Genomic DNA, 26,148 nt, shown 5'->3' with positions numbered 1-26,148 from the left:
ATACCAGTGTTTCTACATTAACGTGAAATTTTTTGAAAAAATAAAGCCGAATTTAGAAAAAATAAAATAAAACTGATTTCATAGGGACTTATTTAAAAAAAAAAAAAAAAAACTTGAATTAATGTTTACTTAATTGAGAAACACTCAAAGATTTCTCAAAGGAAAGATGATATTGTTTTAATTTATTATTTACATTTAACTTTTTAATAGGTTAATTGAGTGTGTTCAATAGCATATTACCTATTTCAGTGGTATTGAAACTAATTAACCAACCCTTTAACAAATGTTAGTTAATAATAGTTTGATTTTAGAAACTGAATTTTGTGATCTTATGAACTAAAAGGGGTTTTGGAATCCGATGATAACTGCTTGCAGCTAATGTATGTTCTTGTTTGTCTTGTTTAAAGTGGAAAACAAACCCATATCTATCCCGACCTGCTTCCTGTCGAAAATCTCGGCAGCTCATGCAATCTGCACAGGTCTTTTGTGTAGAAGTGCTGATAGTGTATCTGTAAGATTCCTTCAGTGAGTGTAAGAATGTCAAGAGGGTTTCTCTGTTAGGACCAAAAATCAGCTGCCGTTTTTTTCTTTTTTTTTTTTTTTTAATCTATTGATTGTAACCTGAAGACTCCATTATCTGTCTTAGCTTTCCATACAATAATTAAAGCCCTGCTTTCATTTGGTTTGATAAATGACTCTAGGCATAAGATACGTGCAGCTCCCAGTAATTGCTGAATGAAAGCAGTCCTCTGGTCAGAATTTACATGAGGCATTTGCTATTGTTTCCAAAAAGCAGGCAGAACAAATTTAGTTTTGAATTATGGCCATTGGCAAAACTAAAAGCATTCTTCACTGATACAATCTCTGTAGTATTGATCAGTGGAACAGACAATCAGATTAGCCTTTTAAACAGAAGGATTAGTGTCATGCATTAAAATGTTATGCAGTAAAATATCATTATCAGTGCATCCAAGGGATGTCATTTTGTTGGTCTGTCTTTTCAATACAATGGCAGTTGATAATGACTCACTTTAAATCTTAAAAAGAACCCAAAAGTGTAGTAAAAGTAGTCCATGTGACTTGTGCAGCATATTTCAAGTCTTCTGAAGGTATACGATGAAATATGTAAATGACTTAAATTGATATCCGTTGTGTGTTCATGGGCGCTATGAGAGCAGCTTGTTCACGCATGCCACTGAAATGGCAGATGTGTTGTGTTTTTGTTGTTGTTTTTTTTTTTGTTCTCCATATCGCTGGTTCAGACATCTCTTATAGTATTAATACATTGGCACTTGCCATATGTTTTGAAGAGGCAACCCAAAATGGGCCCCAATGACTGCTCATTTTCAGGAATCATAACATGATATTATTTCATGTGAAAATATGGCTTCCTTTGTGATGCACCAAACAGCCCTTTTCTTTAATCTGCCTTCAGTTATTTAACATAGCCTATGCAGATTGCAAGCGAAACCTTTTCATTTCAGGACTAACACTGTTAATCATCATTAACGAGGTACAATTTAAAAACACAACTTTTTTTTTTGTGCGTTTATTTTGAGCCAAATGTTGCATAGCCTGAGCTGATGGTAGGGATATATAGTAGGTAGGCAGCAGATGGAAGCTCAGTGGTATAGTGGGGATGGGGTCTCCACACACCAGGATACAAGGATTCATACCCTCTGTAAGTGTGTCATCAATTGGGGACATGGACACCCACTGGTGCTGCTGGGGGATCCACATTTATGACCTTGGTTTTGCTCTCCAGGATTGATGTTTCTCTTGATGTCAGATTAAAGCTCTGAGAATAAAACTAGTAACATGACTTGGTGATGTTGGTTCCTGTTGCTCAACTGGTAGAGCACGGTGCTAGTAATGCCAGAGTCATTAGTTTGATTCCCAGGAAATGCACAAACTGATTAAAAAAATGATACCTTGAATGCCCTGCAAGTCGCTTTGGACAAAAGCACCTGCCAAATCAGTAAATGACGTCTGATTTGTGAGCAAATCATTATTTTAATGGACTGATTCGGTCGAAGTGGTTTGAGTTAACAACTCGATGACCACATTTACATGCACTTATGAACCCTGTTTATCCCAGGTTTCTCCTCAACAATGCGGCTTAATCTGGTCATGTAAACGCATAAAGGCTTTTGAAGAGTGCGCATGTGCGTGAGCAGACCGAATAACAAACGTCATAGGATGGAGCCCAACAAAAAGTTAACACGGCGGAAAGTATTCATCATTTCTGGGAGTACAGTGGGATGAGCACATACACTATAAACTATACCCAATTTACGTTGGTGTGTATAAAATCGACTCATTCGCTTACATGAGACAAATCAGTTGTCTTAAAATTAGCTTATATAAGCCGTTGCATTCAGGGTACAGGTCTTTTTACAAATAGGTTAGAATACTTTATTTGGTCATTTCATTTATGAAACAAATCACATTAATATTGTCACCAACTATCTGGAACAGTGCAGTACTGATAGACATTCCTTTAATGATGAGTCATAATTATGTGACTTATTGTTATCACACAGTGATTGGCCATTTGCTCCATTGTTAATTTGAAGGATAACACTGAATCATGATGTTATTGTTACGGCATTAGTGTGTGTTTGAAGAGAGTTTTGGGAAACCCTACATCTACTGGTGTTGAAACTGAAGTCCCCATCCCCCTGAAGCAGGTCATGTGAGTTTATGTAAACTCTTGTGGTTTCACTTCTTTGATGGTTTCTCATATATATTCCCAGCAGTTTTTTTTTTTTTTTTTTTTTTTTTTAGCACTATCTAGTGTTCAAGTTTCAGTATTAGTATAGTTTGAGTTGACACAAGAAGTTATGCTTGGCTTCGAGAAAAATTATGGAGAAGACGATATTTGACGATGTATGTTTGGCATTGATGATGGATAATGCATATTATCTTTTTTTTTTTTACATTTTTAGTTGTGCCATTTTGAGTATCATATCTGCAGAGAACCATGCTTGGTTGGCCAATTATAGTTTCCCTGCTTTTGATTTAAAAAAACAGGGACACTTTTTCAATTAATACTTTTTTCAAAATATTTGTAAATATATTATGTATAGTAAGTGTTCTTTTTACTTGCATAAGTTTGTGTAGCCTGTCTCATTTCCTGCTATTTTAAAATGTATGTATTGACAGTGTTGGTAAGTTACTCAAGTAAACACTACAAATTACTAATCATTTCATTAAATTGTAATCAAATTACTAATTTATCAAAAAATAATCACTTTACTAATTACTTGTTACTTTCTACAATATTTTTCACTGAAACATTTAGTTTTTTCCGCTCAGTAAACTAAAAATGTCTATTTCCTCGCCGTTAATTGGCGCACACCCTTCTGCTGTCACAGAAACACAAACAGACGAACATATAAACAAATGTACTCATATTAGAAATAGGGCTGCAAGATTATGACAAATCATTTTTGCAAATTATTTCCTTTATTGTAATTGTGATTTATTCATCATTTAATAATTTAATTGAATGTAAAACAAAGTGTTATTCACATTTTGAATAAATTGTACAGAGTATAATTTAGATAGTGAGCATTACTGATAGGCCCCCAAATATGCTGTAAATAGAACGTTTTGGCGCAATGCGAGTACACCTAAATGGAAGGCTGTAATTTACACTTCATGATTATATAATTTTGACAGCTTTATGTCAATTATTTCGATTAGTTGTGCAGCACTTATTAGAAATTCGTATTGCCCAAGTAATGGTTTTTTTTCTTTCACCCAATTTGGAATGCCCAATTCCCATTGCACTTTTTAAGTCCTCGTGGTCTCGTAGTGATTCGCCTCAATCCGGGTGGCGGAGGATGAATCCCAGTTGCCTCCACGTGTGAGACCATCAACCCGCGCATTTTATCACGTGGCTTGTTGAGCGCGTTGCCACGGAGACATAGCGCGTGTATAGGCTTCACGCCATCCACCGCGGCATCCGCGCCCAACTCACCACGCGCCCCACCAAGAACGAACCACATTATAGCGACCACGAGGAGGTTAGCCCATGTGACTCTACCCTTCCTAGTAACCGGGCCAATTTGGTTGCTTAGGAGACCTGGCTGGAGTCACTCAGCACGCCCTGGGATTCGAACTAGCGAACTCCAGGGGTGGTAGCCAGCGTCTTTTACCACTGAGCTACCCACGCCCCCACCCATGTAATGTTCTTAAAAGTAATTACCTTAACTGAAAGTTAGAAATAGTAATGTAATTACAATAATTTAAAATGTAATGTTACTCTACTTTGACTTAAGTAATTAGATTACAGTAACTAAATTCTTTATAATTACACCCAACAATGTGTGACCATTGGCCACTCAGCCCTCAAGATAGTGTATCGGCATGGGCATTGAAAAACAAATTTTTAGTGAATTAAGTAGTATATTTTTAAAAAGTTGAATTTCAGTGTAACACGAAATTTTTCTCAATTGCATACGAAAATCATGCATATTACGTATTGTGCGTGCATATGGGCAATTGGCCACCGTATGGTCAAGTTATAGTATCGTCTGTAAAAAACAAAAAAAAAAACATTGGTTGACCACTACTCTAAAATTAGAAGTTGGATTATATGTTAATACTGAAACAAAGAACAGATCAAGAAAACTGAATATCTTCAGTTCCCTTCCATTATGTTTTTACACCCTTTTGTTTCTCAACAGTTTAAACAGTTTTGTAGGTTATCTTGGTCTACTGTTGACTTGTATTTTCCTATTAACTGTGTTCTCGGAGCATCATAAAATGTTAATTTCCTGCAGAAAATAAGGACACGTTATACTCCGAGCAAGCATCACACAATACCTTGGATGACAGCGTTACATCAGGGTCAGTCTCATTAACTTTTGACTGCAGGTAGCCATGGGTTTACAGGTCGAGGGTTAGTGATACACACAGCACTCAGATAACCTGCTTTCATGTATATTTTCTCTCCTTTGGTTTTCTTTCTTCTTTTGTCTCATGTTTTGATGTTAGTTTGTTTGATAAATGCTTATTTTTACTGTTGTAGAATCTACTAAAAACCAAGCTCACAGTGAGTGGATAAACTATAACAAAATTAAAGTATTTTTGTCTTTTTTCCAGAAAAAAATAAAAATAATTAAAAACACTTAATACACATTTACTAAAACATGAAGATAAGTTGGTAGTATTGCACTTTTGGTGTGTTACTTCCAAACGCTAAATCTCAGGCATTGAGGTTTGTGCTGAAAAAAGTTTGATCAATGGAAAGTATGTTTTTTTTTTTTTTTTTTTTTTTTTTGTTTTTTGGGTGGGGGGAGAATAACTTCCTTTTTTTCTATGCATTGCATTTTTTAAAAACACCTCCTGGATCTACAATGCTCTCCATTTTCCTTTTCACATAAAAGCCAGTTTGCAAGGCTATATTACTATTTATTAGGTTATTACTATAGTTTATGTTGGAAAAATACTGCTGTAGTACAAGGACAGATTGATTTGATCATAGCAGAAATGAAAATGAGTAGAGATAAAAAAAAAACATTTCAGCAATAACTTAATTAAAATGTGAAATTCAGAAAATTGAAATGAAAAGGGAAAACAAAAACAATTTCAAATCAACAGATCTTAAAGCACACTTGATAAGACATTACTCAAGAACTCCAGGTTACTGTTAGAGTCTGGCACATGTTTTGTGAGTGAGCGAGTCCCTTTTCAGAGACCGTTAAACCACAGGGGGCCTAAACTTCATTCATCACATATCAAGTCTGTGCGAGTCTTGTTCCTGTCACGTCACCATGTCTGTTTCTCATCACATGTTTCTTTTTCAGAGCTACTTGAAGGTCTGTGTATGTGTCTGATTGACTGGTAGTGTTTGCTGTCTTTAGTGTGATGGAGTTAAACACTTGGTTGTAGGTTCTTGTCGTGTGCTGCATGTTGTTTAAATGTCAATATCTGATGTGAAATCCAACCCCTGATTAAAACGTCTTTTATAGTGCCAATTGCCCTGTTTGTCTCATTTGAACACTGCATGGTGACCAGGGCAGAGATTATGCACTGTAAATAGAGCTGGGTGATATATCTAAAATTATATCTCAATACTTTTCAGCCTTTTGATGATATTTGATATCTCCATTTATTTTGTCCGCTAATCAGAGGAACCATCATTTCAACCAAACAACCATACTTACAATGTAGATTCAAAGTGTTTAATGTAAGCAATAAGATGCAGTAAACAATCGCATTGTTTTTCACTAAAGTAATTCAAGGAAAATGGATATTTAATCCCTTTCATTTATGCACACCAGTATACCAATGCATAGTAAAATGTTGGCAAAAAATATCTGTTTATTACCAAATCAGTTTAATTTATTAAAATTGCCATGCAGAGACCGCCAAGATCTTTGAGTGACTCCAATAAAAAGTTGAATCTGAGTTTTAAATCAATTCATTGAAACATCAATTTGAATTGATTCACGAAATGAATAAAGATTTCAAACTAACGCGTTCAGCTACAGATGATAAATCGGGTACGCAATAAATTACGTAATAAATTGATGCACTAATATAAATGACAAGACTAGGAAGAATTGTGGAGCTAGTCTACAGACATGCTTTTTAGTAAATATAATGGCCAAAACAAGTACACATCATTGTGAATATATCATGAATTTTCAGTATATCGCCCAGCCCTAACTCTAACTGTATAAATACATTTGTCAGTTTATCTTCAGTTTTCTCATCTCACTGTTGTATGTGAACTCTCCATTAGAGTGGCTTCTTTTATTCGAGGTGAACTGCGTTGTTCGGCAACTTCAGGCAACCTGCGTGGAACATCTCTTATAAAAGAAACAATGCCCTTTTTTCCCCCATGGTATTTCATCTTGGTATTTTTGAATGAATCATGCCCCATGTTTATCATTTTTTTTTTCTTTGTGTTTTTTCTTTTCTTTTTTTGTTTTTGTTATTTTACTTTCTGTGCACAGCAATTGCTCTGAAATTTGGGGACTGAGTACACCAAATACGATAGAACAGTGGGATACCTCAGGCCTTTACAGCTACCCTGACCAAACCAGGTGAATATCCTCTCCTGACATTGTGCCACACTCACCCCACGAGTCACAGGTGGGGCTGAAGCGCACAGGGGGCTCCAGGGGCCGTCAACATTATAACCTGCTTTATTACAATTTGGATTAATTGTCTTGAAAATGGATCACTTTTTTTGTAGAGTTTTAATTCTGAATGATGCAATAGTTTTAAAGCAGTCTTGATCAACATGTTTACATAATTCATAAATTCACTTACATGTATATAATATGCTCATTTTAAAATGGTGGTTCTCAACTGGTTTTGTTTCAGGTTTTGCCGGTTTTAGTTTGAACATCAAGTGGTGACCCAATACAGTACCAAAATTGTTTAGCATACAAAAGCAAGCAAAAAATAATATATGAAAAACTAGGGCCATTCGTCGATTTAACATTTTTAATTACGTGCTATGCCGATTAATTAATCACAAATATCAGTATTTGCAGAGAAAGGCCCCCAAATAAAAACAATTCTGGATCGGATTATTAAATAATTATATTTAAATAATATTTATAATATTTAATAATTAAAATACATTACATAATTGTGGCAGATGAGTAAAGCATTGAATAAACAATACAAAACGTTGCTTTAGAAGGCACTATATTGTTTATTTTCAAGTCTTTGAACAAGATCCTGTCTTTGGCCTACAGTCCATTTTGCAATTTGAATTCGTCAAACTGTCAGAGGTACACTTAATACAGGCTTTGCTAAAGGTATCTGTGTACAGATGCATCAGAAGGATGCTTTTGAAGGGTCTCACTTCGGTTGTCGCATCATAAACAGCGTTTTTAGGGTCAAAACATACTCTAAGCAAGTACGTGAATGCAGAAGCTTCTTGCAACGCAAGTGCGCATTGCATTCTCAGTATTGCCGTAAAGACGAGATTGGCGAGATTAGTGTGAACTGTCCACTTCTAGGGTGAGTTTTCTCTTTCAAGTCAATTACTGTCATGACGGAGCAACAGTTCGAAGAGAATATTGCTGAGCAAGTAAATGCAAGTCGGTATATTTATAGCAACTTACCTGAATAATGACACATCCAGTTTAATGGCACAGACATTTGATTGTAACTCTATCGCCCCCTTGAGTACTGAGGTTTATTCCCACCACGGTAACGCAAGAACGCACGTTAAGCATGTTCAACTGGACCACGCGTTGGCAATGCGGTGGCCAAGCGATCTCATCTGCATTCACGTACTTGCATAGAGTATGTTTCGGCCTTTTGTTGTCTGTACAGCGGGTGTTGTGCTTACTGCTCCCTGTTGACTAAGACTTCAATCCTGAATTGCTCCGATGGTAGGAAAATTGTTTGTTACGGGCCAGGGGCATAATTAATTGCGCTGAATCAACAACCCAATGAAATCAAGAGGTTTGTAGCTTTTAGTTCATGTATAGAGCTTCGAGGCCATCTATATGCAAGTGTACTTTAAATAAAAAATAAAAAAATACATTTAAATGCATTTTAAATGTACACTGCTGATCAAAAATTTGGGGTCACTTACTCATTATAATTTTTTCTTCACATTTTAGAATAATAGTGAAGTCATCAAAACTATGGAATAACAGAAATGGAATTATGGGAATTATGTTGTGACACAAAAATCAAAAATAAATAAAAATAAATATGCAATATTTTAGCATCTTCGAAGTAGCAACCCTTTGCTTAGAATTCACAGAAATGTACTCTTGGCATTTTCTCAACCAACTTCTTGAGGTATCACCCTGGGATTCTTTTTAAACAGTATTGAAGGAGTTCCTATCTATGTTGGGCACTTATTGGCTGCTTTTCTTTATTATTCGGTCCAAGTCATCAATTTCAAAAACTTTTTTTTTTAAATAAAAGTTTAGTTTTGTTATGAAATAAATTAATATGTTGGCACAATTTTATTTTTGTCTACAAAACTAATTTCAAACATTTAAGCATTCGCCTTCAGATCAAAAAGTTTTTAAGATCATGAGAAACATTTCAGTCAAGTGACCACAACATTTTGAACGGTAGTGGAAGTCTTTCTCTTCCAGGGAAAATGGACCAAAAATATTGATGATGACTCTTACACGGCACAGATTTTTGTCCAATCAAATTATCTCTAGAATGAAAATGTTCCTTCCCATAATACTACTTGTAGCCGACTAGCAAGTATCAAATCATAGTTAATAGCTGTAATGTAAGTTTAAAAAAGGGATGAGCTCTTCGATATGTCCTGCCCAAATTTCCTGTTTCAATGAAAAAATATGTTAAAAATAATGCCAAAAATCAAGTGATTTTATGGGTTCTTTAATAGTTTACTTTGCATAGTTTTTTTTTTTTTTTTTTTGAGGATGAGGCCATGTTATGCAAGCTGTCCAAGTTCTGCCTAATATGGCTAGCTTCTGCCAAGTGCAGACTATGGAGTTTTATTGGACGCACAGCCTTTGACGTCAACAACTAAATTTGTAGGAAATGTTTTCTCCTTCGTTTTAAAAGTTGATAAGGCTATTCTAACAGTAAACAATTAAATGGTCAGTTGGGACCTCGTTTTGTTCTGCTGTTTGCACTTCTATTAAAATATTTTTGGGTCACGACCCTCCAGTTGAGAACCACTGGTTGAAAATATTAGTATTCTTTTGTTGTAGCTAAAAATTCACACATTTTAATTGCAGTAGTTGGTTATTGTAATGTTTCTTTGTTTTTGGTCACAAGCTGTTGTCTAATCTTGCCGTCTTCGCTCTTTCCTCCATCCATGCATGTCTTCCTCTGGTCATTTGGCATGCTCCCTCTTTTCCATTTCTCTCGCCCTTTCTCTGTGGCTGTTTGCGTCAGATCTCTGGATGGGCGTCTGCAGGTGTCTCACCGTAAAGGTCTGCCTCATGTCATCTACTGCCGCCTGTGGCGATGGCCTGACCTGCACAGCCATCATGAGCTGCGCGCCATTGAGACCTGTGAGTACGCCTTCAACCTCAAGAAGGATGAAGTGTGTGTCAACCCCTACCACTACCAACGGGTGGAGACACCAGGTATGGTGAAAAAAAGAAACTTGTATGAAATTTGTAAAAGTATATAATTTCTGCACTGCTAGTGGCACCAATGGAGTTGTGATCTGTTTGTTTGAGCAGCCCATTTAGGCTCGATAAAACAACATGGGTCAACCAGTTAGGGATGTGCCTGGGTGGTCGAATAGTATTCCAACAACCGAAAAGTCGACTAGTGACGAATATTTTTGTTGATGGTGGTAAACAAGTTCTAAAACAATTTGTGATTTCCTGATATAAAAGTTTTTACAAAATGCACTTCCCTCCAAACATTTCTCAGCATAAATTATAAAAAATGTTAAGAGTTATACACAACTTAGGTGTATAGGACAATGACACATTAATCGGTTAATAAAAAGGGAGAAATCTTAAAAAACTTTGGTCACTGGAACACAGACTGATTTACTTAATTTCAAATGCACATTAGATGCACTTTAATAACTTCACTAAAACGGTGCCAACAGAGGAAACCTTACTAAAAAAAGTGTCAACAGAGGAATCCCATAATGGAGTTGAATATAAATCAAAGTAAAATAGTAGGCTATTGTCTGACTTGAAGATTGTATATATTTTTTTATTTATTTAAGATTTATCAGATTAATCTTTTTACATTTCAGGGAATCCTGATACTTACAAATAAACTCGGTTAAATTTCTCATTCAGGCATTAAGCAGACATTAGATCTTGGAGAGCATTTACCAGAGATAAATGGTATATGGTCATCTTTTCAAATGACAAAATGGTTGTCCCACAAGGTTCAGTATTGGGCCCACTGCTCTTTTATATAAATTATCTACCAAACTGTTTTCAAATTTACCGAGGCATTATATTAATGCTATATTGATAATGTTATGTGGGCCCCAGCATATTAACATGAAGAGAATGTCCATTTATACAATTTGTTTAAGTTTAAATGTCCAATATTCATCACAAAGGTTGCCAGTTGAGTACTGGTACAGACTTGTCGATTCTCATCGCTCTCTCCTGTAGTTCTCCCTCCCGTTCTCGTGCCAAGACACACAGAGATCTTGACTGAACTGCCTCCTCTGGATGACTACACTAACTCCATCCCTGAAAACACCAACTTCCCCACAGGGATCGAGCCCCCTAACAACTACATACCAGGTACACACACTTCAGAATCAAATGGGATTTTCTGTTCAAACTTGAAATCTGTCTTGATCTGATGTGTCATTGTGTAGTTTGGGAGTTAAATTAAGTGTTTGTTTAAATATGTTCAGAAACTCCTCCACCGGGATACATCAGTGAGGATGGGGAAGCCAGTGACCAGCAGATGAATCAAAGTATGGACACAGGTACATTCCCACAGTGTTATCGCTACATGGGAATGACATCCTTGTGTGTTTAAATTTAGACCAGTAAACCCACAATGTGCTTTACTGAAGTAGTTTGCTTTTCAAGTTATACACTGATCAGCTACAACATTAAAACCACCTGCCTAATATTGTGTAGGTCCCCCTCGTGCTGCCAAAACAGCGCCAACTCTCAGAATAGCATTCTGAGATGATATTCTTCTCACCACAGTTGTACAGAGCGGTTAACTGACCTCTCTCATCAACAAGGCATTTCCATCTGCAGAACTGCCACTCACTGGATGTTTTTTGTTTTTGGCACCATTCTGGGTAAATTCTAGAGACTGTTGTGCATGAAAATCCCAGAAGATCAGCAGTTACAGAAATACTCAAACTAGACCATCTGGCACCAACAATCATGCCATGGTCCAAATCACTGAGATCAAATTTTTTCCCCATTCTGATGGTTGATGTGAACATTAACTGAAGCTCCTGAGCCGTATCTGCATGATTTTATGTACTGCACTGCTTCCCCGTGATATGCTGATTAGATAATCGCATGGGTGATTGTTGGTGCCAGACGGGCTGGTTTGAGTATTTCTGTAACTGCTGATCTCCTGGGATTTTCACACACAACAGTCTCTAGAATTTACTCTGAGTGGTGCCAAAAACAAAAAAAAATCCACTCTGCAGATGGAAACGCCATGTTGATGAGAGAGGTCAACAGAGAATGGCCAGACTGGTTTTAACTGACAAAGTCTATGGTAACTCAGATAACCACTCTGTACAATTATGGTGAGAAGAATATCATCTCAGAATGCTATTTTGAGATGCTGGTTGGTGCTGTTTGGGCAGCATGAGGGGGACCTACACAATATTAGCCAGGTGGCTTTAATGTTGTGGCTGATCGGTGTATGTAGACTTTCTCTAAAGCTTCTCTAGTTGAATGCTAAAAGTAGGATGATATAGAACTTTTGACACCACTATTACTATTGCTTATACTTTGGGTAAGGCGTTTGCACAAATCCTTATCCCCAAGTACTAAACTTTGGCACGAAACACATCCCACATTTGTTACAGACATTAATAAAACCTCAAATCCAAATCTTTTCTAAAATTAGCGGACTTGCGCTTGACAGACAGTAAAACAGGCCAAAAATATCCATAGACTGACTTTGTATGGAGTTTTGCTTGGGCTCTTTTGACTTGGGCCAGTAAGTAATCCTCCAGAACACCCTAGAAACCATATTGCAACATGGTAAAAACATGAAGAACACCTTAGCAACTGTATAGCAACACCCTAGTGCTGTGCCATTGAGTTTTGAATGGGTATTTATTCACCTGTTAGTTCTGCTACTGTAAGAAACCTCACCTTTTTGTCAGGTTCTCCTGCGGAACTGTCACCAAGCACCCTCTCACCTGTCAATCATGGCATGGGTAAGAACTAACTGTAACATCATTCTTAATAGATCTTAATCCTCATAATCTTAAGAAATGTTCTAGAGCTGGGATGCTCAGTCCTGGAGATCTATGTTCCTACAAAGTAAAGCAGGAACAACTAAGCTAATAACATTTTTTGGTTAGCTTGAGAATTCCTAGCTGCTGTGTTAAGCCTGGTGCACACGGTAGGGTTTTTTTTTTCCTGTCCTTTTTGGTTGTTGCTTGTCAGATTTTACAATAAATTCCCAGTTTTGGATAAGCGATCTTGGGTAAAAGCCCAGACAGACTGCGCAACATTAGCTGCCACATGTCAGACTGTATGATATACATCTTAGCGCGTACTTGGTCACAATTGACCATGATGACCTGGCGTTTGAAGACACCCGTTATGACATCCTCATTTACTCATGAAATTTTAATTATACCACTTTAGGGGTGTAAAAATGCATTGACGCATCACAATACGTCAATCTCTCAAAGAAATTTTAAATGCATCGTTTACTGAATTTAACAATCATTTATCATTACCATATTAAAACCCAAGGTGACGCAGAAACCGCCTCAGATTACATAAGCATTGACCAAAGTAAGTTTATTGTTGTTGCTTTTTACCCCGATTACAATATAATGTTTGTTAGGGCAGTCAACAGGGCTGAGAAACTAAATTAGAATTTTTCACTGAAATGTTACCAAAATTCTAGTTATGTTTGAACTTTAAAGACATTATTTTGGGGGGGTCGTCTACAAGACATTTGATTTTTAAATAGACGTTGTCTCCTATGTCCACCAGAAATCACAACAAATCAATATAATCCAATCTTCACCGTGTTATAGGGATGCTCCGATACCAAAAGTTTGGCTTCGGTACGATACCAGCCCTGGTACCTCAGTATCAATACTAAATCGATACGATAATCAACAAATATAAAGCCTCTGATTTTTTTTTTTTTTTTTTTTTAATGAAATTACACAGAAAATTACTTGATTAAAAGAACTGCATAAAGTCTCACATATACAAATCATGCATTTTCGGTTTTCATTTTTTTGGATTTCATGTTAAATGTTTTAATGAAATGTTATTATCAAAAGGTGTTCAATCAAATTGATACATACAGCTTTAATTATATTATTCAATAATTTATTGGGTAAAATAAAATGCTGCACAACAGAGCTAGCTTCACAGTATTAATGAACTTTTAATGAAAATATTAATGGGGGAATAAATCTGATTACCTGTGGCTCAAGGCTGCTATCGCTGAATCACAACATGCTGATAAAACACTTACGTTTGTGATATTGCTAATAGATAGTAGTAGTAGTAGTAGTAATAATAATATTAAAACATTAGTTTAATATTACAGAATTGTTATTATGAGTATTATTACTTCTTTTTGAATATAACATTTTTATACAGTAGTTATATTTTTCTGTCTTCAATTTCACGCATCCAGTTGAATAGAGCTTTCTGTTAAGCGGGAATTTTATTTTGACAGGCCTTTTGAGTTCTTCCTGTTTTTGACGGGTTAGTTACACTGATCAGCCACAACATTACAGGTGTTTCTGTCCACAGAACTGCCGCTCACTGAATGTTTTTTTTGTTTTTGGCACCATTTGGAGTAAATTGTAGAGACTGTTGTGTGTGAAACACCCAGGAGATCAGCAGTTACAGAAATACTCAAACCAGCCCGTCTGGCACCAACAATCATGCTTCGGTCCAAATCACTGAGATAAAATTTTTTCCCCATTCTGATGATTGATGTGAACATTAACTTAAGCTCCTGATCCGTATCTGCATGATTTTATGCTCTGCACTGTTGCCACACTGTATGCTAAGATAATCGCATGGATGATTGTTGGTGCCAGACGGGCTGGTTTGAGTATATCTGTAACTGCTTTACACGCACAACAGTCTCTAGAATTTACTCCGAATGGTGCCAGAAACAAAAAAACATCCAGTGAGCGGCAGTTCTGTGGACGGAAATGCCTTGTTGATGAGAGAGGTCAACAGAGAATGGCCGGACTGATTCGAACTGACAAAGTGTACGGTAACTCAGATAACCGCTCTGTACAATTGTGGTGAGAAGAATAGCATCTCGGAATGCTATTCTGAGATGCGGGTTGGCGCTGTTTTGGCGGGACGAGAGGAACCTACTCAATATTAGGCAGGTGGTTTTAATGTTGCGGCAGACCTGTGTATATCAAGCTTCCCATTAGTGCTGGGATAATCCCATCACGACTCTCGTGCTGAAATCTCCAAGCTGCTCCGTAGGAGTTCATTTAAGTGTTAACAGCCATTTATACTCTAAACACACTGCATGAAAATTAAGCACCAATAGTGTGTGTTGCGTTTGAGTGTGTGTGTGTGTGTGTGTGTGTGTGTGTGAAGCAGATGAAAGAGCAGAGCGGCACCTCTTGTTCATTCTGTAGCGTGCAGTGCATGTGACTATAATATTTAATTAAATTACATCCTTCTGCTGTTTAATGATCACACTTGGCCATATCCAGAGGTTTTTCATTTTATTTTCAAATTGTCATTGAATTCATCTCATATCATTTTACTGTAATGTGGTACTGAAATTAGCAACAAGATGATATCGTACTGTTAAAAAGTTTTTGGTATCACGTACTTCGTTAGTACCGGTAAACCGCACAACCATACAGTGTTGTATCGATTGTTTATTGCAAAGAACACATCTGGCTGTTAAAAGTGAAGTGTAATTTTGGTGCCAATCGGAATTACAAAAATAAAGTATGTTTTCAAACAACCTTAGCCAACACCCCTTAGACTCATCACACCTTTCGCACTCTCTGATTCCCTATGAACAAATAGGCCATACTAAATTAAAGGTAATGAACCTTTAACGCCTTAATAAACAAGAACACTATAACATATACACACTGAACAAAGTGTGGCAGAGGAATCGTGTCATCCTATAACATTGCTGGATGGAACGGCAGCTGGGTGTGCGGAGGATACAGCACATGAGGTAATATGGTTCTTCTGGTAACTAGTAAGCGTAACGACAACCCTAGACGAGATCGCTGTTGTTGACGGGAGGGAGGCTGCGGTGTATTAGGGACTTGCACAGCGATATCGCTATTGGCGCTCTCGTTTACCAGAGCGATCTCATCATTGGTGGTGGTGGTGTGTGTGTGTGTCCTCCACTTTGTAAATGCAATACCAATGTTCATTCTGGTTTTACTTCATTCACTGTGTCATTTAGCAAGTCTTTGAATTTTGACGAAGTAAAATGTATTTTCCTGTTTACACGTCTGTCATGGATGTTCATATTCCCTCGGCTGAACAAGTAGCCATGCCCCAAACTCACGCTATAGTTTGAGCTACAAAAGGATTGGTGTGGCTGAGAAGGCGATTCAAAATATCAACATCAATGTTTTGATAGTGCCAGGGAGGGTCAGTGTTTATACTTTTGGGGGAGGTAAACCAACAAATGGTTTACTTATAGTTGCCAATGAGCAATAAACTGGGATGATAGAATGTATTTCGCCATAAAAAACGTTACATACTAAACCTTTTACAAATGTGCGTAAACTGAGAGTCAAAAGATTTAGTCAGTTCATATTCTCAAATATAAAATAAAGTAAAATGAGAAAATAAATGCTTCAATAGAAGGTTCTGTGTTAATTTAGTGTTGCACATTAGCCTATACCGGCACCTTAGTCCTACCATGGACTCGAGCTTCAATACCGGCAGTGCCACAGTGTTTTTCATTAAATACCGTTGTATGTACATACCTAATGCTTATGCAGAGAGACCCTGAACAGAGTAAGACATAGTCAAGTCACAACCGCCAAAGACCTGAACCTCTGGGGGCCATTCACTCTGATGGTGACCGTCTTTTTCTATGTAAGCATGTGGTAGACGGACGTCTTTCACCATTGCATCGTGCATCATTGTTCTTTAAGCATCTCGTGCAGTAACGATGTATTTTCTTAGACTCTGTGTCAATTTAAAAAGCTATTCAGCCTTTAAAATGCGTCTCGAGACACCCGCGTTGTTTTATTTGTTTCACTGCGCCTGTTTTATTCCAAGAATGGAAGTCATCATCTGTGCCTGGCACACAGCCAAAACTTGAATGCTCATTTTAGCACCTGAATGTCCATTTTTATCTTAAATTCGCCACTAAAAGATAGTTTTTAATTCTGTGACTCAAGTTGATTTAAAATGGATCTTATCTGCCTGCACATGACATTTCGTTGAAATATTCGATTTATTATATATTCATATTGTTGCTATAAATGTTAATGCTACATGATATGTGAATCTGTTACACTTATTCCACAGTTTGCATGCATCGTCATAATTGTATCAGTGTCGGAGCAAATATTTACAACCTTATACCACATTAACTTTCTGCATTAAAAGTGTGTAAATAATATAGAACAGATTTTTTTCCCTATTGTAGAACAAAAAAAAAGTTGCCGATTATTTGCCTGGAAAATACAAAAGATGAAATATATGAAGTGAGAGTGTCTAGAGTCATAACACGGAGACGCCGAATAATGAAACATTAATATTGCATATTTAGACAATCTCTAAACATTTTTTACGTGTCTCATATCTTGTGACCAAAATTGTACAGTGTGCGCTGGGCTTTAGAGTAAAGCTGTAACTAAACACTGCTGGATAGTAGATCTCCAGGAGCAGAACTGAGCATCCCTGGTCTAGAGCAAGACAAGAGTTTCATACTAGTGTGTAGCTTAAACCAACATAATACCAGTTAAATTATGACAATGCACAGTGTTTAAGAAAAAATCGTTTGTGAAAGTTTGTCAAAGTTTGTTCTCAGTATATTGGTTTTTCCCCTTCTCTGTTTCAGACTTGCAGCCAGTGACTTATTCAGAGCCTGCGTTTTGGTGCTCCATAGCTTACTATGAACTCAACCAGCGAGTCGGAGAAACATTCCACGCCTCTCAGCCTTCCCTCACTGTGGATGGCTTTACAGATCCTTCCAATTCAGAGCGCTTCTGCCTGGGTCTGCTGTCCAACGTCAACCGCAACGCCACCGTGGAAATGACCCGGAGACACATAGGTGCGCAGTCCATGTCTACTGATGGTTTTCCCCATTGAATTTAATGAAACAGTTCACCCAAAATGTTAAATTCTGTAAAGGTTATTGATTCATAAATTAATGGGTCAAAACTCCTGAATATAATGGTATTGGCAAAATCCAGCATTGATCGACTAACGATTAACTAAGGAGATGGAAAAAGACGATAACCGATTAATCGGCCGGTTGTTTTTAAATTGAATTTATGGAATGTGTTTCTTTCTTTCTCATGGGCACATAGTTTGTGCAACCATAATACCTTTTCTCTAGGGACACCGTCAATCAAAATAAATATGAACTCAATCAATATTGGTTATATAAATAAACGTGTAACAATATCTGTTCATATGTGTCTTCTAGTCCATAAACAGTCAGAGACTTGGCTCCATTATACAATGCACTACATGTAAGCATTCACCAGGTAAAGTTTTGATAGTATTTATAGCCTATATATTCACCAGATGAAGGGTTTTTATATACATTTACATTCACCAGATTACTTTTTGGGATAATTATTCACCAGATATGAAGTTGGAGACTCGGATGCATGTACTGGCGGGACACGTTTTCGTATACTCCCGTATATTTGGCTTTGCATTTGTGCCCTCACTTCAATTAGAACACTTGATTATCTAATCAAAATAACAAAATATGCATAAAACTGAGGATATTAATATGGACGAATATTGTCAATGAAAACTGATTAAGACTCAGCAAATCGCCACAAGTTGTCAGTGATTTTTTTAAAATATATATATATATATATTTCACCTCTAGAGGCTGCAGTTGTACTACAGAGCCCTCCAATGCTGGTTACAGGAAAAAAATATATATATATCTGCATTCATTTTTTATGATAACCTATAGTTCCAAAAGTAGTTATCGGCACAGATTAATCGGCAAAACTGATATATCACTCAACTACTTTGACACATTGAAATTGTATTGATGACAATAGTCATATGATCAGTTTATTAATATTCTGTTTGTGTGTTGAATAGGACGAGGGGTTAGGCTGTATTATATTGGAGGGGAGGTGTTTGCTGAATGTCTTAGCGACAGCGCCATCTTCGTTCAGAGCCCTAACTGTAATCAGAGGTATGGCTGGCACCCAGCGACTGTCTGTAAAATCCCCCCAGGTAAGAGATATACTTTTCAGTGTACACTGTACCTTCCCTCAGAATTTTCTTCAACATTGATTTACGTCAGGCATTATAAGGTCGTTGTAATGTCTTTTCTAGGCTGCAACCTGAAGATCTTCAATAACCAGGAGTTTGCAGCACTACTGGCTCAGTCAGTGAACCAGGGCTTTGAAGCTGTATATCAGTTGACCAGGATGTGCACTATTCGCATGAGTTTTGTCAAAGGCTGGGGAGCCGAGTACAGGTATGGAAAAGATCCGCAACCATTGCATACAGTTCTGTTCAGTTCTGTGAAACAGTTTTTAACAAATGTTAAAATTCAAGGGATAGTTCACCCAAAAACTAAAATTCTCTTATCATTTACTCAGCCTCATGCCATCCCAGACGTGAATGACTTTCTTTCTTCTGCTGAACACAAAGATTTTTAGAAGAATATCTCAGCTCTGTAGGTCTATACAATGCAAGTAAATTGTACCAAAACTTTGAAGCTATAAGAAGCACAAAGGCAGCATAAAAAGTAATCCATAAGACTCCAGTGGTTTAATTCATGTCTTCAGAAGTGATATGATAGGTGTGGGTGAGAAAAAACATATCTATATTTAAGTCCTTTTTTGGGATTTGTTTTCCCTGCCCAGTAGGTAGCGACATGCGCAAAGAATGCAAATCGGCAAAAACAAAACATGTGTCCATGTAACGCATAAGCAGTGTTCTTATAGGTTTTTGAATCGCACATGTGCTCAAGTGTGCCAGCAGTATGATGTAAACATGGGGAACTCCACTATTGCAGCACAATGTTGTGGCAGTTCATGAAGGAAAGTTAAGAAAACAGAGCGACATTGAAGAAACGGAGAACAAAAAATGTCATAGTCGTCCTTAGACGCTTTCTGTTTCAGATCGCACACGGTCGCGTTGCCTTTCAAAGTATACTCTTTTTACCACGAGTGAATACAAACGCGTTTGACGCATACACTATGTGATACTCTTTTAGTACTGTTGCATGTGCTGACGATGTGAACAGACAAGGACTGTCCACATGTAAAAAATCTGGGCCGCACGCAGACAGTCCACGCAGACCGTGCTGATGACTAAATTTGCATAATGCATACTGTGTGGAGTGATCAGCAACACGGACAACCAAAGTATACTTTGACCTTAAGCCGCATGTATACAGAGATAAAGAGAAAGCTGTTTAATGTCTTAACCCTTTAAGCTCTGAGGGTGTTTTTAAAGATTTCATGTTTCAGTGGCATACCAAAAATTAAAGGTTTATAACTCGACAATAAAAAATAAAAAAAATCAATGAGGGTCAAGTGTCATTGTAAAGAATTCTATTCAAATTTTTAACAATATAGATTGATAAATTCTGAGACTCTCAGCCTGAGAAACTGCCGAAAAGTCAAAAAAAAAAAAAATGTATTTGTTTTTTTTCTGATTTGAGATTACATATCTCAGGTGGCTCCCTGAAAAACTGCTTTTGTTTTGTTCCCAATCATGTCAGCTGTAACTGAGTACAATTTTGTGTTGATTCAACAAAGCAATCAAAAGTTATAGTATTACAAAAATAATTTATCCTAGTGTACAAAAACGTCTCCAAACAAATAAAACAATAATTTTACATAAGAATTATTACACATGAAAAAACAACAGCATGCAGATATGATTTTAGTAATGAGACTTCACAGAATGAGTTTCATTCTGTGCCATTTGAGTCATCATTGTGTCTGTGTCATGAACTTGGTGCCTTCTGGTGGCCATATGTGTCAGTCACCAATCACACATCTGTCTGCCCAAATATGGATGATTTTTGCACTGATCTGAACCCAATCCATTTGGTTTAGCGTTCCATGACGCAACATTATCCAATGATGTCATTTGATCCAGGAAAGCTAACCTGTTTTCAGCCATATTGCCAGATGCTGTGTGCACATTGTGCTTGGTGTCAATTATCTAATCTATGCATCCAATTACCTTGTATATGGGCTAGTTTTAAAGATTATTACCTCCTCTAAGTGATGGTATGTGATATTTTATGTTCTATTTTTCATTAAGTTATAAGCAAAAACATGGCATATAAGCAACACTTGTTGACATGAAGCATAAATGTCAAAGACATATACTTAGCTGTTACTCACTTTAATTTTGTCTGAGTAATACAAATAGGCTGGTTGTATTCTGCTCTTTGAGAGCTTTCTAAAAACATATGACACATGGCTATTTGATGAGTTTGATGTTTTTACTGATTACAATAATGTGCACAGTGCAAACTTTTTCATAAATTATCAAAACGGAACACTTTTGATTTGTCAAATCACTTGTTCAGTTTTGATCATAATGCCTGCAAGCAGGGCCGCCGATAAGGGGGTACAACTGGACCTTTTGTCCTTGGAAAATTGTTCTAGTATACGTGCTCGGCCTCCATTATACAAGAATCTTCTTATCCATTCTGTTTTTGTGTGCATTAGACGGCAGACTGTGACGAGCACCCCCTGCTGGATCGAGCTGCATCTGAACGGTCCCCTGCAGTGGCTGGATAAGGTTCTGACCCAAATGGGCTCACCCTCCGTGCGCTGTTCCAGTATGTCCTAATCACCATGATGATGCTCTATTTCTCTTCTGCCCCAAAAACAACTGATTCTACAATCACATCAACCGACAACTCGAAGAACAACAGACTTACTATAACCTCCCCCCCCCCCCCTTTCATAGTGCTTGTGGCCCTTTCTCTATCTCTGTCTTACCCTGCCCTGCCTCCCCCAAAAACACTGATGTTCTCACTGTTCAGATACGAACACGGCACTTGCTGTCACATCAGCTTCATGCACCTTTTAATTCTCTTTTTTTTTTTTTTTATCATAAAAAACACCCTCAATATTAAATGTATTAGTAGTAGAATTTAAAATGTACATTGGTTTTTATTTTTATTTTCTATTGTTTTCAAGAAGGAAGGAAGGTGGTGTGTATGTTGTGTGGAAGTTCCAGAAGGCAGTACATAACTTCATGCATGTAGCAGTAAGGCTTCCCCCCCCCATTAAATAACGAAGTGAGTACTCTGACTTTTAACAATCTGAATCCGACTGTTCAAGGAGGTAACTTTTTATGGCAAAAAGTCGCATTCTTTTTATTCACGTCAAACAATTGTATAAATAATGCATTAAGACTTAATCATGACTCTCAACTTCGATTTCTGAAAGTAATGCCAAAATCTAGCTTTATTATAAAATAAAATTGCCCCAAACCACTATATAAGAATGTTGCTTTGATTTGAGGTATGCTGCTGTAAGACATGCTTCTTGTATTCGGATGCTAACTGATAGGAATGTTAACAAAAGGAAACCAAGCAAAAAAGACCCATGTTCAATTCCAACCTCCTTTTTTTGAGGTTAAACCGTGACTCCCAATTAACATTTTATTCACTGGGTGAAATATTCACTAATTAGCTGTGTGGTTTTGGAGTTTGGTTTCTTTAGAAAAATAGTTTCTTTTGAGGATGAACAAAGACTTTCAGTTATAAAACGATCTCATATAATCCAAATCTTGAATAAAAAATGAAAACAATTTAAAGAATCCAAGTATTTAAGCTTTAAGTGTTAATAAACTAGGATATTCTTCACAATTACAAGATTGTTTTTCCCCTTTATTTTTATTTTAGCTACTTTTTGTATTTTCATGTATTTTTATATATAAATATATTTAAGATCTTTAAAGCTCTCTTCCTTTTTATTAGAATTGAATATTTTTTTAGCTCATACCCTCTTTTTAAAGGAACATGGCTTCATAATGAGATGCCCGATCATACAAAAACGTTATTTAGCATGAAGTTTTTATAAGCGCAAATATCTTTTCTTCTTTACCGTTTCCAATTCAAGCTGTTGTCCCGCTTAACATTTCACCCTTGAAAATCCCAATCGACCTGAAATACATCTGAATTTTTACTTTAGTTGCTTCTCCTCCCAATTTCACCCACAAAAAACAATGCGATTCTTCTGTATATTCCACCACCCCTCAAGCGTATGTTTTTACGAAGGGGAAATTGAGGCTAGCGTCAAATACTACGGAAATGTCGCAGTGTTCTATTGGTTCGCAATAGAACACAGGTTGCTTTGACAGGGAGAACTGTGCAACTTTAGTGTGCATGCTCGTTGTACAACTTTTTACTAATGACTGTGATATAGCTGTCTGTTATTCTTTACTTGTTGTGGCAGTGACCAGGCGTTTCAAATATCCATTCCCCTCTTCCCACATCAGTCTCCATATTTTCCTTCATTGACTTTACTACTCTTGCGATTGTACTTAAAAGTGCATCTAGTTAAAAGGCTGATGAAGATGTTGTGGCCCATTTTTTTAAAACCCAAAGCAGTGGCCATAAGACACTGGCAACATTCTGCTTGCCATTTTTGACTGGGTGTGGAAAGAAAACCAAATAGAACTGAAAGTGGACCAGACATATATGCATAAATGTGTATATATAATTTTATTTTACTTTTTTTTTTTCTGTAATTTTTTTCTTTCTTTTTTTGCAAAGCATTTAACAGTTGGTGAGCTTGTTTTACCATTAGAGAGATGCATTGGTAGGACGTGAACTTCAGGCGATAAGCTTTTCAGGCGTGTTGCATATGCAGACTTCATAAATACACTAATAAAATGTTTTAATTCTCATGTTAATGACTGTCTTGTGTCTTTTTTTATTTTATTTATTTTTTATGCACCAATGTTTCACACAATAAATATTAAAATAGTTTATATTTAACTCTTTCCCAGAGACCACACATACAGTGGCAATAAAACGTATGTGATCCCTTTGAATTAGCTGGTTTTCTGCATTAATTGGTCATAAAATGTGCCTCAGCTGGTGCACAGCAACCCTGATATTATCCTGTAGGATATCTTGATAAACTTGTATTGATTTTTCTCTCAATGATGACAAGTGGTCCAGGCCCAAAAGCAGCAAAACAGCCCCAAATAAATATGCTACCTCCATCGTACTTCACCGTTGGGATGATGGTTTCATGTTGGTATGTGGTGCCCTTTTTATGCCATACGTAGTGCTGCGTGTTCTTCCCAAACAATTCAACCGTAGTTTCATCAGTCCTCAAAATGGTTTCCCATTAGCGTTGTAGAGTGACAAGGTAGTCTCCTACCCGTTTAATGTTTTCCGTATAGTAGACTCATGAACAGAGATGTTAAGCAGTTCCAATGATTCTTTCAAGTTTTTAGCTTTCACTCTAGGGTTCTCGTTAACCTCATTGAACATTCTGTGGTGTGCCCTTTGAGTCATCTTGGCTAGACGGCCACTATAGGGAGAGTAGCCAGAGTACTAAATCGTCTCCATTTATAGACAGTTTGTCTAACTGTGGACAGATGAATATCTAAGCTCTTCTAGATAACTTTGTAACCTTTTCCAACTTTATGCAAAGCAACAATTCTTGATCGTAGGTCTTCTGAGATCTCTTTTTTGCGAGGCATTGTCCACATCAGCAGATGCTTCTTGTGAATAGCAAACTCAATGTTAAAGTGCTTTTTATAAGTCAAAGTAGCTCTAACCCACACCTCCAATCTCGTTTCATTAATTGGATGCCAGGTTTGCCAACTCCTGACTTCAATAAGCTTTAGTCATTTTTAGCCTAGGAAGTCACTTTTTCCACAACATTGTTAATGTTTAATGTAATGTGTTCAATAATGACATGAAATATTATAATTGTTTGTGTGTTGTTAGCTTAAGCACAATGTGTTTTGTCTATACTTGTGACTTAAATGAAGATAAGTTTAATGCAGAAAACCATCTTATTCCAAAGGGTTCACATATTTTTGTTGCCACAGTACAATTCCAAGTCTGTTAAATGGCATTTATTCTGGAAAGCATCGCATTCTAATTAACATCTGATAAACATCTTAAAAAGATCAGATTTACACGCATTCTAAATCATATACATCTCAAAGCATCTGCTGAATGTCCTTTTGACATCTGAGAGGAAACGTCTTATAGACGTATCGCAGATAACCAAACAATCTAAAAATGATGTCTTCAAGATGAAAACACACATCAAATAGGCATCTGGGTGATGTATGTGTGCTATCAGGGTTTGTTTAGGTTGTCAGTTTTAAAATGTGATATTTTATGATGGAATTTAATATTTTGTATTTGCTATTTAAATGTTTCTATGGTTGTCAATAATTTCAATTGATTTTATTCAATTTTAGATCAAACAATAGCACAGCTTAAATAAGGATGATAACTGATTCTAGGTCAGTCATTAAATGAACTTAATTCTCCAAAGAAATACAAATATACCTGCACTTTAACTGCACATGCACAAAGTGAATTTGAGTCAACAGGGTCCAACTTGACCAAATGGGACACTGATCACTCTTATGGTGACATCACACGATACAACATAAATAATACTACAAAAGAGCTAAAAGCTCTATAATTTCTTAATTACAGTGACGTAAATGCACCCATAACTTCCCTTTGACAAAGGAAACTAATTCAAGTGCAAAGCATTATGGGTATTCCCCATAGCCTCAGTTTTGTACTCAAAAGTTTGAGTCATTAACACTGATTTTTTTTATTAGATTTTTATTTGTATTGTTTTTTTTTTTTTTTTTTTTTTTTTTTTAAGATAAGATCAATGAACTTAAATACTTGATTTATGATCCCAACTCTGACATCTCAAATAATACTTTAAGAACTTGATATTTCTAGTTATGACAACTTTAGGATTTTCAGTGTATAACAAATCAGTACATAAAAGGTGGCACTGTTTCCAATACAGTTTTAATATGACCTTTATATAATAAAAGTTAAAATCTTGTAGTTTGAATAAAAACCAACCCCTATTACAAAAAAGTGCCCGTAGATGATGAAGCACCCTTGTACAAAAACCTAGTCATACAAATCTTTAAGTGCCATGAAAACCAGTAAAAGAATGAGATTCCTTACTTAGACCACCAAGGGGAGCAAGAGCTTCAATAACATACATTTCCAAGATGGTTTAGCTGCCCAACAAATGCTCATTGGTATGATGTAAAGTTTTGTCTACTTTTCTGATAGAATTGTACTTCAGCGATTTCACTGAAGTAAATATCGTGCAAACGTTTA

At 36.6% G+C, this 26,148-nt stretch overlaps 1 protein-coding gene across 5 annotated transcripts in view; it reads left to right on the top strand.

The window, feature by feature from the left end:
• The window catches only part of LOC127433145 (mothers against decapentaplegic homolog 2-like), a 40,703-nt gene extending 17,002 nt beyond the window's left edge, over nt 1–23,701 (top strand). For 2 of the 5 annotated variants that reach the window (XM_051684817.1, XM_051684818.1), the window contains 7 exons: nt 9,874–10,067; nt 11,073–11,207; nt 11,324–11,398; nt 12,779–12,832; nt 17,677–17,889; nt 18,909–19,293; nt 21,512–23,701. In XM_051684817.1, coding sequence (XP_051540777.1) covers nt 9,874–10,067; nt 11,073–11,207; nt 11,324–11,398; nt 12,779–12,832; nt 17,677–17,889; nt 18,909–19,293; nt 21,512–21,635 — 1,180 coding nt within the window. In that variant the 3' untranslated portion in view covers nt 21,636–23,701. Of the gene's footprint in view, nt 1–6,971; nt 7,062–9,873; nt 10,068–11,072; nt 11,208–11,323; nt 11,399–12,778; nt 12,833–17,676; nt 17,890–18,908; nt 19,294–21,511 lie in introns of all 5 variants that reach the window. The other 3 variants (XM_051684820.1, XM_051684819.1, XM_051684821.1) reach the window with 3 other exon arrangements.
• Nucleotides 23,702–26,148: the final 2,447 nt, after the last annotated feature.

Source organism: Myxocyprinus asiaticus, chromosome 43 (genome assembly GCF_019703515.2).
Source record: "Myxocyprinus asiaticus isolate MX2 ecotype Aquarium Trade chromosome 43, UBuf_Myxa_2, whole genome shotgun sequence".
Classification (NCBI taxonomy): Eukaryota; Metazoa; Chordata; class Actinopteri; order Cypriniformes; family Catostomidae; genus Myxocyprinus; species Myxocyprinus asiaticus.
This window is presented reverse-complemented; position numbering and strand designations above follow the sequence as displayed.